At 43.1% G+C, this 14,406-nt stretch overlaps 2 protein-coding genes across 2 annotated transcripts; one reads left to right on the top strand and one right to left on the bottom strand.

Moving 5' to 3' along the window:
- Positions 1 to 272: 272 nt before the first annotated feature.
- On the top strand, positions 273 to 2,160 carry LOC310875220 (E3 ubiquitin-protein ligase TRIM39-like). The gene has a single exon (XM_083788383.1). The coding sequence runs from the start codon at positions 303 to 305 to the stop codon at positions 1,764 to 1,766; it is 1,464 nt and encodes a 487-aa protein (XP_083644509.1). The 5' UTR covers positions 273 to 302; the 3' UTR covers positions 1,767 to 2,160.
- A 2,045-nt stretch (positions 2,161 to 4,205) lies between these two features.
- LOC310876061 (uncharacterized protein) lies at positions 4,206 to 14,182 on the bottom strand (the record flags this gene model as incomplete). Its single annotated transcript, XM_083789508.1, has 13 exons — positions 4,206 to 4,571; positions 4,690 to 4,829; positions 5,004 to 5,299; positions 5,748 to 5,925; positions 6,176 to 6,334; positions 6,455 to 6,513; positions 7,103 to 7,243; positions 8,748 to 8,889; positions 9,699 to 9,873; positions 11,491 to 11,599; positions 12,462 to 12,599; positions 13,132 to 13,307; positions 13,967 to 14,182. The coding sequence occupies 13 exons, from the start codon at positions 14,180 to 14,182 to the stop codon at positions 4,206 to 4,208; spliced, it is 2,295 nt and encodes a 764-aa protein (XP_083645634.1).
- Between the last annotated feature and the right edge of the window lie 224 nt (positions 14,183 to 14,406).

The following is a 14,406-nucleotide window of genomic DNA, read 5'->3' as shown; positions in this document are numbered from 1 at the left end:
ATGCTTTCACCTCAATAGCATTCTTCTTATTATGTAAATGAAGTGTCTTAATCCGGTGTGTGTGTGTGTGTGTGTGTGTGTGTGTGTGTGTGTACATTTTGCAACAGGTCTTCTGTGGTGGCGTGTCAAAGCTCCGCCCCTCTGCCAGACTCATCTGAGACGATAAGATTTGACCAAAGACAAAGATTGATCAAACAACACAACATTCTAATCTAGGGGAAGGAGAATTGCCACCACTGACATTGTAGTTTCACTCAGAGACACCACTGACATTGTAGTTGTGACTTCACTCGGAGACAAAAATGGCTTCCGCGTCGTCTCTTCCAGAAAAGGACTTTTCCTGTCCTGTGTGTCATGACATCTTTAAAGATCCCGTGATACTGTCCTGTAGCCACAGCTTCTGTACAGCTTGTTTGCAGCAATGGTGGAGAGAGAAGGGTATAAAGGAATGTCCAGTTTGTAAGGACATACATTTGACGGAACATCTACCCCGTAACCTGGCTCTGAAGAACCTGTGTGAGGCCTTCGTACAGGAGAGACATCAGAGAGCTTCAAAACGACCGAGATCTTCATCGGGGTCCGAGGATCTCTGCGGTCTGCATGCCGAGAGACTCAAACTGTTCTGTCTGGGGTGTCAACAGCCTGTGTGTGTCGTGTGTCTGCATTCAGAAAAACACGCCAAGCACAGCTTCAGACCCGTCGATGAAGCTGCTCTGGATCACAAGGAGGAAGTCCGGAAATCACTGAAGCCTTTACTGGAGAAACTGGAGGTCTTTCTTGAAGTACAAAAGAAAAGTGACCTAACAGCAGCACACGTTAAGCACCAGGCCTGGCTCACAGAGACGCGCATTAACAAAGGGTTTAAGAAGCTTCATCAGTTTCTACATGATGAAGAGGAGGCCAGGATCACTGAACTGAGGGAGGAAGAGCACCAGATTAATCAGATGATTAAGGAGAAGATTGAGGGTCTGAACAGAGACATAAGAGACCTTTCAAGCAACATCAGATCCATAGAGGAGGAGCTTAGAGCCGAACCCGTCTCATTCCTGCAGAACTACAAGACCACAATGGAAAGAGTCCTGCGGTTCACACCGCAGGACCCACAGCCGGTGGTCTCCGGATCACTGATAGACGTGGCCAAACACCTGGGCAACCTGGCCTTCAGAGTCTGGGACAAGATGAAGGACAACATCTCCTACTTTCCTGTCATTCTGGACCCCAACACCGCCTATCCAGGATACACCCTGTCTTTCGATCTGTGCAGTCCCGGATACTGCACAGACTATATGTCTGAGCTTCCCGACAACACGGAGAGGTTTGACCAGATGCCCATTGTCCTGGGTTCCGAGGGCTTTGACTCTGGGACTCACAGCTGGGACGTCAAGGTTTGCGACAGCACGGACTGGGAAGTGGGTTTGTTAGCAGAGTCGTACCAGAGGAAGGGAGACCGAAAGGGTAATCATTGGAGAATAAGGCTAGAGGACGGGATCTACACGGCAGAGTCCGTAGTACCAGGGTCACTCACCACCGGCATACAGGTCCTCCCATTGGAGACGGAACCTCAGAGGATCAGAGTCCAGCTGGACTGTGATGGAGGAACGCTGTCCTTTTCTGACCCCGATGCTGATAACGCACACATACACACCTTCACGCACACCTTCACAGAGACACTGTTTCCGTACATTTTCAGTATCGGTGATAGTGATGCTTACCCTGTGAGGATATTACCGGGGAAGATTAGTGTAACTGTGGAACAATGCAGTTAGACCGTACTGTCTCCGTTGCCTTAAGAAATTCAGGGTCATTACTTGTCTCGTATGTTATATGAATGGCAGTTTGAGAGAGACATTGTGTTTTCAAAATGAATATCAAGAATTGTATAAGCAGATTTTCTTTTTTTGTAATTCACATTTATATACATGTTGTGAGTTGTGAAGTCAAAGTCCACAAATGCATCGAAAAAGCAATGCCCCAGACGTGGGAACAAAATTCATTTTCCAGGCCCTTTCTTTTGTTCACCAGTCCGCCAGCACAATGTAACATTGACAGCAATGCTGACTTATTCTCACTGGCTTGTTTATTCTGTGAATTTAGTTAATCAATATTATGTCAGTCTGTTATATCGTTGGTGAGCAGGATTTGTAAGTTCAATATGAATTTGACCACATAGAGTTCAGTGAGTCAAATCATAATAAAGACAAATACCGGCACACTTCAACGTTTTCTCATATTTTGTAATTTACTGTCCAGGTCAGCAGACCTGTGTGTGTGTGTGTGTGTGTGTGTGTGAACTGTGAAGGGGCCCCCACTCTATCCATTATATAATGTTGGCTATTAAATTTACCTGAGATCAGATTCTAAAAATGTCTTCTACATCCTGATAGTTTTCTGAAAAAGCTATGTTTCTATGGCAGTGGTTCTTTGATTTAAAGAAAATAGCAGACCTACAAGCTTGTAGCGTGCCACTCGGTGGCGCGCTACGAGCTTGTCGATCTGCTATTTTTCAATAGCTAAAGCATAACAAAATGCTAACACCAAAAGGGGTTCCCACCCCAAAAAGGGTTAACAAAATAGCAGATACAAGCTGCTGTTTTTGAAAAGATTAGAAAAAGATTGAAAATGTTTGGAACATTTTGAATCAGTTTGAATTTGGTTTCACATCAATCTACTCTTCTGGGGGTCCCTGCCAAAATAGTTCCAGATGGCCATTTTGGGGGTCCTTGACATGACAATGTTGAATAACTACTGAATTAACTTGAAGCTTTATGACGATGAGGTGAAGTGGTCTTTATTCTTTGGCTATGTTTTGACCCTCGCATCATCCAAACATTCAACAAATTAAAACGGGCTCTAACATGGAAGTAGTCTCTACATCCTCTGTATGCATCCACTCCAGTGGTGAAAGTAACAAAGTAAATGTACTCAAGTACTCTATACTTAAGTCTAATTTTGAGGTATGTTTACTTTCCAAATTTCAGTACTTTTAATTCTACTGCACTGCATCTGAGAGGAAAAATATTGTAGGCTACTTGCCTGCTTTTATTCCAATTATTTGAAAACGTTAGTTAGCCTACAAGTTACTTTGTATAGATTTGGATTATTATTACAAAACGTTATACTTATACATTGAACCAGTGGTTCTCAAAGTGGCGTCTGGGGACCCCTAGGGGTCCTTTAGAGAGTCCCAGGGGGTCCCCAGTTAAATGAATGATAATTAGGAACCAAATGGACCCTTTTATAGGTCTGTATACGCTCTCAGAGTTAAGTTTGATTTGACTGAACAGAACATGTCACTTCACCCTTTTAAGGCATTTTAAACATGACAATGTAACCATAAATAACATTAATAACAGTGAAACAAAAAACATTTTGTTAAAATATATTTATTTTATTTGCAAATGTCACCCACGTTTGGGTATACATACAGAGCTAAATGGCAGTAGCAATGGTTCAGCACAGGCCAACATAGATATATAATGTTCATGCACCGTCAAATAGGTCTACATCTATTCTAAGGTAGCATATACCTGTACCCCCCCCCACACACACACACACACACACACACTCATTCTACAGTTGTGGCCCCCGAACCTGATCTAGTTGAATACCCCTGCCCTATATGAAAGCAGACCAATCACATCAAACTACACAGCTGATGCTGTTATACGCATACACTCGAGCCCTCAGTTAAAAACTCCACCGTAAACATCACTCTATTTTGAAATAACGTTTCCCGTCCCCACAAATCAGGAAGCAAAAAATAAGAATTCAGAATTTCTCTCCAGAAGTGTCAATAGCAATGCTACATCCCTGCTGTGCTCAAACACCGCGGATGCATACCTACATTCGGAGAAAACAGGTTTTAAAGACTGTGTGCTTATAATGGCGGTGGATCCAGAAATCACCGATCAAAGCAAGCAAGTGTTGCCTATAGCAACGGTGCTAGAAATTGGATAATAGCGAGCTGATTCTGGAAAAACCCACGTAAAACACGTTCTTGGCGCTTCTGACTTTCAATAAAAACACGTTAATTAAGTTGCAGGGTATATGACAGCTCAGCAACATTAAGCACACAAAGCTCTTAGCATCTTAGCTCATCATTGATGATGTGTATAGGCCTGGTGCCATGCAAAAAAACAAAACAACAACAACAAAAAAGCAATGTAAAGAGATGTTTCCCATGGGCAACACGACTTGAAAAGCCCTTATGCAAAACCAGCCATGCTGTAGAGAATCAGCGCAAGGGTTAAGACATAAGTGAAGTAGGAGAGACGGACGGTGTTCGAGCCACCGCAAAATAGACTCTCGCATGGTGTGGGTGGTGGTGGTGGTGGTGGAGGACAACAATAACCCTCATCAGTGTCGTGGCCGGGGGAGGTGAACGTGACAAAGCCTGGTGGGTCAACAGCGACGTGGAGGTTGATCCATTCCTGGAAGCGAGACACGCGAGCATAGACTCCTGGGGAGTTAGGCAGGGAACAGTCGGGGCCAAAGCTCACGACCCCAGACTGGACCCAGCGGGTGGCATGGTTGTGGTGCATGTGGCTCACCAATGCCCCACCAGAGTCAAACTGTGGATATAGGAGAGATTTATGATGCATTTTTATCATTCTCTTTCTCTCACTTTATTGAGAGAGAGAGAGAGAATGATTGATGGATATGGACAGAGAAAAGAACACAATCTCTCACCATGCAGAAGCCCTTTCCTTCCGGATTGAGACCAGCACACAGCATGTGGTCTGTGATGTCATAGGAGCTGCAGTTACACTCGTTGTTTCCCACGACTGCCACGTCGACTTCCTGAAGGATTTGTGGAGAGGGCAGGGGAACTAATGGAAGACATAAAAGAGGAGTCATTTTTGCGTGACTCTGCAGGGTCAATACAGCGCATGTGCAGGCAGAAGTTTGGGTCCGTTCCCAGCATAATCTGCGTGTGTGTGTGTCGTCCCCCCCCCCCCCCCCACAGTCAGTGACAAAGCTCACAGTTCCAAAATTAGACTCACCGACGGAACCGTTGTGATGGCGTGTCATCCCCCAACCGGCCACCCAGCTTGGGGTTCCACTGTAGAAGGTGCTGCCCGACGCTGCCAGACAGACGGGGCGGATGTAAGGAGTGAAGGTGACGGGGCTGGAGAGCCGCAGCAGAGCGACGTCGTTGTATTCTTCATCCACGTCATGCTTGTGGTAGTCATGATGGACGATCCATCGTGCAACCGTCCTGCTCACCTCGTTGGGATTCGTTGATTCTTGGGTGTGGCGACCCAAGAAAATGGTTATGGCGTCTGGCCACCCGCCAGAGCTATAATGGAGTGGGGGGAAAAACATGAAATGTTGGAAGCATTATGTGTGTGTGTGTGTGTGCGCACACACACACACACACACACACACACACACACACACACACACACACACACACACACACACACACACACACACACACACACACACACACACACACACACACTCTCTCTCTATGGTCTTTTTTAGGAGTGTGTGCATGCCTTTTTGTGGCTTTTATAGCGAGGCATGAACTGAGCATTCACTTGCCCATTATTACCTTCACCAGATCATAACGGCACTATGCAAAATTGTAAGCTGCAGTCCAACCTGAGGTGTGGGCATGCATAAGACACACGCACACACACACACACACACACGCACGCATGACTTATATTTTAATATATAGATGTAGATGTTCATATATAGGATATGGTGATATTATGGACACAAAAACATTAATTTATCACCTTGCGACGCAGTGGGCAGCGGACAGCACCCATTCTCTGTTGATGAGGGAGCCTCCACAGAAATGGCCGAAAACACGGTGGTGTATACTCGCCTGCCAAGGCCAGCTGCCTGGGACGGCGTCATGGCCGACGATTCTGTCATCCATGCTGTGGCTGTTCATTGGAGCCAGTCCGCAAACTAAAACAAAACAAACACAGGTGAATGCACGCTGGTGCCACAGCAATTCTGTGCGAAACGGGGCCGTCACTCCCGCAGACTTTGGAAGAAGAAGATAATAACGGAGAAGATAATTCATGATCGCATGAGTATACAGAGAAAAGGTATCGAGTTTCATGCCGATCGGACGGTCCAGACGGACGGGGTCGGAAACATAGCCCTCTTAAGAAAAAGAAGAAGAAAGAAAATCATCATTTTATTAGACTTATACGAGACGCGGAGAGGTCGTCAGTAGTAGTAGGTGCCATGGTTGTAGGTGTGGTTGTAGGTGCCATGGTTGTAGGTGTGGTTGTAGGTGCCATGGTTGTAGGTGTGGTTGTAGGTGCGTAGGTTGTAGCGGCCACCGTTGCAGGAGCCACGGTTGTAGGCACTGCAGGTGGAGATAGATCATAAAGAGGACATTTTAACTCGACCTCCTCAAATCAGATAATATCACTGATGGAAAGTGAAACACGGTGCAGTGAATAAACAGGTGTACAGTTTCACCCACCGATTCCGACACTGACAATGACACAGCGAGGCTCCGACTGCCAGACCAAACGACTCCATCTGAGAAAACAGACACGTTTAATAAACAGGAGTTTTCATGTCTGTAAGGAATGAATTGTGTCTCACAATAAGGTTGACTTTTGCCACCAAGTACAAACAAAATGGCGCAAACAAAATACCGTAATTAATGCATTGGTTACTGATACTAAACTTTTGCTTTGAACACCTGTGCTTTTTTTTGTTGACTCATACTGCCCTCCTAATATGTGAGGTGCCCGTGTTTTTACTCTTTTCATTTATTTGTAATAATTCTTTACTAACTTTTTTTATGGAACCTTATTCTTTCACTGATGCTTTAAAAATAAATGAATAAGGTAATACACAAAAAATACATGGGCACCTACCTCACGTATTAGGACAATATCATTCACCAGAAAAGAAAAAGGCTGGGTGTTTTCGATTATGGGCAGCTCAAATGAATATCAAATATCTAAATACTGAATCGAGCACCTTAAAAACTGTCTGGGCGTGTTCACATAAGCCTGAGTAGATGATGAAATGACCAAAAGGGTTATGGAAAGTGAAATCCCACAGACAGAGACAGAGACAGAGACAGACAGACAGACAGTTCATTTAAATGGATGCTGACCTGTCGGTCTGAGCTACAAAGCAGATGGGGATATAATCTCCGTCCTCTGACTGTGACGGTGTCCATCTCAGGACGAACCGTCCCTCTACTGGCCCAGTGACGCTTGCGTTGTGGGGTCCACTGTACAACAGCTCAGAGACCCTATACAAAAACCACCAAAAGAAGAGAACAAGGTTCAAAAGTCTTAATCCATTCTGACCTGAGATCAGATTCTAAAAATGTCTTCTACAACAGTTTTCTGAAAAAGCTATGTTTCTATGTCAGTCGTTCTTCAATTTTTCTAAAATAGCAGACCTACAAGCTCGTAGCGCGCCACTCGGTGGCGCGCTATGAGCTGGTAGATCTGCTATTTTTCAATAGCTAAAGCATAACATAATGGTAACACTGACCAATACATTACTTCATTCAATATGAATGAAGTAATGCAAATGTTCAGAATTTTGATTTATTGATTGATTGATTGAAATATTTATTAACAGTTTGCAGAATTACAGTACATTTCAAGCACAAACTCAATACAAAGACTGTTAACTGTGAGTGGACGCGACCCAATTAAGCATTACACTTGTTTACAAGAGGGTCCACCATGTTCAATTCATCAAAACCTTTAGAGACGTACAAATAGACAATTCTATATATAGTCAAAGAACAGAACAGGATTTCATCATAAAAGGAGGTAAAAAGGGAAAAGAAACGTATACAGTGAGGGGAAAAAGAGGGGTGGGTGGGGGGGTTCAGATTTTACGGGGGCCAGTTTCGAATGTTGATGAATTGAACAAGGTGGACCCTCTTGTAAACAAGTGTAATGCTTTATTGGGTCGTCCACTCACAGTTTTTGTATTGAGTTGTGCTTGAAATGTACTGTTAATAAATATTTCAATCAACCATTCAATCAATAGCGGGTTAAAGTTATGGCGTGTCAGAAAATTACAAAATGAACACTTATTGCCACCTAGTGGCAACAGGAGTTTACCGCACGGTGCCTCGGGATAATAATAATAATAATAATGAATTTTATTTATATTGCACTTTTCATTCACAAGGAATCTCAGAGTGCTACAAGGTTAAAAACATACAGTATGATCTATAATAAAAGGTTAAAAACAGGGTTAACAAAAACAGTGCAAAGCGACAGTTCAGCACAAAAAGGCCTTCCGAAACAGGAAGGTTTTCAGGCCTGTTTTAAAACATTCCACAGTCTGTGGCACTCTCAGGTGGAAATACTGTAATTGCTCTACATGTTCATCTGGGTCTCCCCCAAGCCCCCAGTAAGGCCATCCAACGTTGAAGATGCCACTACCTACTGGCGAAATGTGGAATTGCAGCACTTAATGGACGTCACGTGAAAAGGTCCGGTGGTTCAAATGGGGTCTTTGCCTCGACCTCGCGCGTGCGGACTCTGCCCCCCAGCCTGGTAACCTAGTCGAAATATGGCCCTTGAGGAAAATTAATTGGGGAACCCTGCTCTATGATCTGGGTGCCCCAGCCTCGCACAGTGACAGGACTTAGCATGAGCATGAGCAGACATGTCTTAGCTTTCGCCAGAAACTGTAATATGTCGGGCGCGATGCGATCAAAGATCACTATTTACATCTGAACGTCGGACGGATTGGACTCTGTGTTGAAGGTGATTTATTTTACTCACCTGGTAAGTGTTACCCATGTGTTGATGTTGATTTCCAGTGTCGTACCAACAGTGGCGTAGAGCATTGCTCCGTTAGCTGGGGTGGGATGCAGGAACGTGGGTATATACTCTCCCTCTGTACAGCTGGGCACTGCTTCATCCACTGACCACAAAGGAGGGAATATATATATATATAACCATTTTAATGGCCTTTTTGTCTATGTTAGATCATTGATTTAAATTTAAATAATATTTTAAAAGATTATCTATTAATTTAATTATTTTTTTATATTAAGTAACGTATTGCCAGGAACCCCTATAAGAAAATATAACCGCAAGGATCCATTTTTATTGAGTGGTGCCACCACTCCTACAACCAGCAATGCCCGTGTAGTACACCTATGTGTTCACCTATGTATGTATGTATTAATGAGCACGAGTATGACTGAGTACCAGTAGGGGCGCTGTTTGCCAGAAACAGAGAGAGAGAGAGATAGTATTAGTGCTGCACTGTTGCCTGCTAATGAGAGAGAGAGAGAGAGAGAGAGAGAGAGAGAGAGAGAGAGGAGAGATGGGGGGGGGTTTCACCAAGGGGCCAGCTATGCACTCCAATGTTGAAGCGCTGGGCCCTAGTGGTAAGAGGAAGGACTGCAGGCGGACCCGTGGATTCTTGACGAGGAAACCCCGTGCAATCGAGCGCTCAATGTTAAAGCCCAGCTGCACTTCCGCATTTGGGCACCAAAATTTGGTGCCCAAATGCTGAATCAGCTAAAAAATGCGGAAATAGACGGTACTTCCGGCAGCCTTCCGGGTGCTTCAAAACGCCACTGAGCAACTTCCACTGACATGAATAGCGGAGGGGGCGGAGCTTCGCGCCAGTTTAGTCTCTATCCTTTTAATACTCTATGGGTTTCACCACTCAGTTCACACGGGTGTGATTTTTTTATATGAACTGAGGGTTGTAGGGTGTACCTTTGACAACAACGACTGCCAGTAGGTCGTTGAGATAATAGTTCGTTGAAAAATCTTCATTTCCCTCGGTGCCTGACAAAGTGATAGCCTGGGCGGGATAGTCCCTCCAATGCAACTGGAGAACGTAGCTACCCTCGTTACTGCTGCTGGTGTTAGAAAATGCCAAAGTGCATTCCTGAAGGAGAATGGACACATAGGACAGGAAGAGTTTAAAGAAAAAATGAAAACGAAAAGAAAAAAAAACACAATAAACTAGACAAAGTGCCAATCGGCACAGGTCTCCACCAGGGCAGGTCAGGTTGTGGCCTCATGGTGGCGCTATAACAGGCTGTTGAGGAAGATTTGGGCTGGAGGTTCGTGTTGGAGGGATGCAGGTACAATGTTTTTCCATGTGTGCATACATAAGTTGTATACAGATCGATGCAGTTATAGCTAAAAACAGGAATTGGCCTGTTATAGCGCCACCGTGAGGCTGATTTTGAGGAAAGAATTGTGGCATGTCGTCCTCGGCCTAGTGAAAATGTGCGTGTATAATTTAACGGAAATTGCACACTGTGTTTGTGATTTGTGGCCTTTTTTCGAAATGGACGAATCGTGTGAGCTTTGGAAGCCAATCTTAGCCAATCAGGATGGAAGATGGGAAATGGTGGCGCTCCGTGTTGATCACATGACTATGGAGATAGTGTATAACGATTAGCGTGAAATTTGGATAAAATCTGAAGGAGTAATAATAGAAAATGTGTTTTACATATGTGGGCCTCCTGGTGGCGCTATAAAGAGCAGATGTGAAAAATTCCAGGCAAAGGTTTTTCCTTGGCCTCTAGGGAGTTGGCATACAAAGTTATCCACAGATCCGTGCAGTTAGAGGTAAAAACACTTTTCGGCCAGTTATAGCGCCACCTTGAGTCTGAGTTGAAATTGTTGATGTGGCATTTCGTCCTCGGCCTAGTGGGAATGTGGGTGCACAATTTCACGGAAATCACGCGATGTGTTCATGATTTGCAGCATTTTGTTTGAAACTGAGCACTCCTGTGAACTTTGGAAGCCAATCTTAACCAATCAGGATGGAGTGTGAGAAATCTGAAAGACCGGTTTCGTTGAATGGCTCTAGAGAGATTGTGTACCAATTTGCGTGATGTTTGGACAAAATCTGTAGGTGTACTGTGCAAAACTTGTTTTGCACAAAGCGGCCTCCTGGTGGCGCTATAACAGGCCGTTCTGGAAAGTTTGGGGCAGAGGTTCATCGTTGGCATCCAGGTAGTGTGTGTGCAAAATGTGGCATCGACCGGGTTAACGGTGGCCGAGATTAGCTGCTCACGGACACACGGACGGACGGACACACGGACGGACACACGGACGGACGGAGTGCAAAACATACTCTCCCCACATGCCTTCGGCCTGGTGGAGACAATAATGGATCACATTTCTAAGAAGAGGCAGCACAGACCGATTATCGTTAGTAGGCCTACAAAATAAATGCAATTTTAATTCAAATATGTGTTATAGCGTCAGAATTAAATTAGAATAAAATGTGTATTCGCATCAGCGTGATGTGATGTGATCCATGTTCTTATTTACAAATGAACCCATTCTGAAGCCTTATGTTATGCTTTAGCTATTGAAAAATAGCAGATCTACAAGCTCATAGCTACGAGCTTGTAGGTCTGCTATTTTTGAAAAATCGAAGAACGACTGACATAGAAACATAGCTTTTTCAGAAAACTGTCAGGATGTAGAAGACATTTTTAGAATCTGATCTCAGGTCGAAATGGGTTAAAAGCATTCGACTCACCTTTGAAAACGAGACCATAGAAGGATTACTCAATCCATGACATTCAACCGAGTCTCCTTCTGGGTCAAACTTTAACAGGTTGTAGTTTCTATTACAGTTAGAAGGAACTCTGAGAGACAAAGAGAGATATGGAAGAAAGAGACATTTATTATTCATGTCTTTTCCACTTCTTTATTAGTACCTATAAATTATAAAGGAAATATTTATCCTAAAACAGAATCTGAGTATCTGAACACATGAAATTGTATGCATAATGTAGAAATCAGATAGGAATCAGTATTATGCTAATCACGTCTCCCCTGTGAAAAGACAACATCTTAACCACTAGCCTAAAGGTGAATAGTTTATTGAACATAAATGTAAAAAACAGCAACAGAGTACAGTCAAACACTCCCCATGCAATCAATTCATAGACATGACATGAATAATAACAACTAAATTGAATCTTTTCAACAACAAAAAAGTCAAAATCATTTCAGGAAAAAATAAAAACCGTATATGAGGCTCTAATGCTCTACTGCTACATAATGAGTAATAACTATAAATAAGAATAACAGAATATTATGTAATACGTAAGTATACTTACGTAGTAATAAGTATAAGACTGAACAAAACAGGGAAACCCTTTTGGTGTTTTAAGCATTATGTTATACTAATAGCAGCTCTACAAGCTCATAGCGCGGCACCGAGTGCCACACTACAAGCTTGTATATCTGCTATTTTCGGAAAATTGGGAAAATGTGGCGCAAATCTTTGAATATAATTATGTTCTTTCACAGCTAACGTTTTTAACTCAAGGTTGAGCACCACTGACATAGCACCACTGACATAGCACCACTGACATAGCACCACTGACATAGCACCACTGACATAGTTTTTCAGAAAACTGTCATGATTTAGATTTGGAAGACATTTGTAGACTCTGGTCTCTGGTCTAAATGGGTTAAACAAAACAGCAGTCTATATGTTACCGTAGTAAAGGTATGATGGTGATCTGAGGAGACCTGTTGGGTTTCCCAGTGTCATTTCTGATCCTGGCGTCGATTACAGCTCTCATAGTTGTTGTCATAGTGTTTACAATGCCAGGTATCCAGTTACCACCTGGTAAACTGTGGGAGATGATATTATTATTATTATTATTATTACATGTATTATTAAAGGACCAAGCAGTCCTTGGTACTGTATTGTTTTTGTCTGTTTTTTTCTTCTCCTTCTGCCAAAAAATAGCAGTTATGGCTGAACCGTGAAGCGATCGTTTTTTGCGAAACTCGGCAATATGGTAGAGGGCCATGCCAAACGGTGAGGATGCGAAGCCCACAACCATTTGGCCAAAGGGTGTGTAAAACATAGCTAAACATAGCTTTAGCTATTGAAAAATAGCAGATCTACAAGCTCATAGCGCGCCACCGAGTGGCACGCTACGAGCTTGTAGGTCTGCTATTTTTGAAAAATCGAAGAATGACTGACATAGAAACATAGCTTTTCTAGAAAACTGTCAAGATGTAGAAGACATTTTTAGAATCTGATCTCAGGTCAGAATGGGTTAAATTACCTTACTGTGTAAAACATAAAAATGGTATCTAAAGTGTAATCTTTTTTTCCCCTGTGTCATGACATACAGTAGTGCATCTCTTCACTTACCTTAAAGCGAACCAGTGTAAGGGAATCCGTCGAGTCATGATTGCCTCTCGTGTGCAATACTCAAAGTTGCTCTGCACCGTGTTCACCTCCAGGTGGGTCTCTCGGCCACAGTCCATGCACGCCCATGTGCGCTCACCCATGCATGTGCTGAAGGTGTTCTTATAGTGGAAATCCACCTGGAATTATGACATTATTATGACATAATAAAAGTTATACACTACATTATGATGAATTCCTGTTCTGTTCTTTGACTATATTGAAGTGTCTATTTGTATACGTCTCTAAATGTTTTGATGAATTGAACATGGTGGACCCGCTCTTGTAAACAAGTGTAATGCTTAATTGGGTCGTCCACTCACAGTTAACAGTTTTTGTATTGAGTTTGTGCTTGAAATGTACTGTGATTCTGCAAACTGTTAATAAATATTTCAATCAATCAAAAAACATGACTTTGATCCTGTCTCTGTTTACAGTAGGTGGATATGGACACAGAAGCTTCTAAAATTAATGTAAGTGTGTCAAATGTATAGCTGTAGCAAATTAATTATGATATAACATGAACCACAAATCATGGAACTGGTACAAAAGTGAGATATTTCATACATTACAGAATATTGATTACATTTTGGGGAATTGCAAATTACATTGATGTCAATCGGTGTAATTGTTGTGGTTATTATAGTTAGTTAGTTATTGTACTGTAATATGGGGTAATCAGGGCAGAGATTCAAAATGTTCAGAAAAACAGCAGAAATATCACATCTACAATCTCACGGCGCATCTGAATGTGATGTGAGATTGGTTAATTTCACAAACAATCTTGACATGTACTTACCGTGATATGAGTTCCATTTGTGAATTCACGGTCCCTTACGTGATAGCCGGTGAAGACAGTTCCATAAAAGTCGTTCTGTAGGGAGCTCGCGACCCGACTATGGATGAGCGATGGAAGATCTTGGATGTCGGCGTCCTCCTTGGATGGCTGTCGGGCTCCTCCATGCTGCGCTCCACAGAGCAACAGCAACACCACTGCTGTCGAAGAGAGACTCATGGTTTACTGAGGGAACGTAAGATCCATTGTCAGCTTTTATACACACACACACACGCGAGCACACACACACACACACGCGCACGCATGCATGCACGAGCGTGTGCATACCAAACACTTATAATAACAATATTTGAATTTGACAGTGGAATGAAGATAATCACCGTATATGTCAAACTGTGCCTGCCTGACAGATCAACTAACATATTACATACATAGTTTTATGT

Source organism: Protomyctophum parallelum (assembly GCF_964188405.1).
Source record: "Protomyctophum parallelum genome assembly, chromosome: 18".
NCBI lineage: Eukaryota > Metazoa > Chordata > Actinopteri > Myctophiformes > Myctophidae > Protomyctophum > Protomyctophum parallelum.
Note: the sequence above shows the minus strand (reverse complement) of the source record. Positions and strands in the feature narration are given on the sequence as shown.

Excerpts from the sequence above, each read along its gene's own strand:
- LOC310875220 (XM_083788383.1), top strand. The coding sequence starts at position 303 with ATGGCTTCCGCGTCGTCTCTTCCAGAAAAGGACTTTTCCTGTCCTGTG.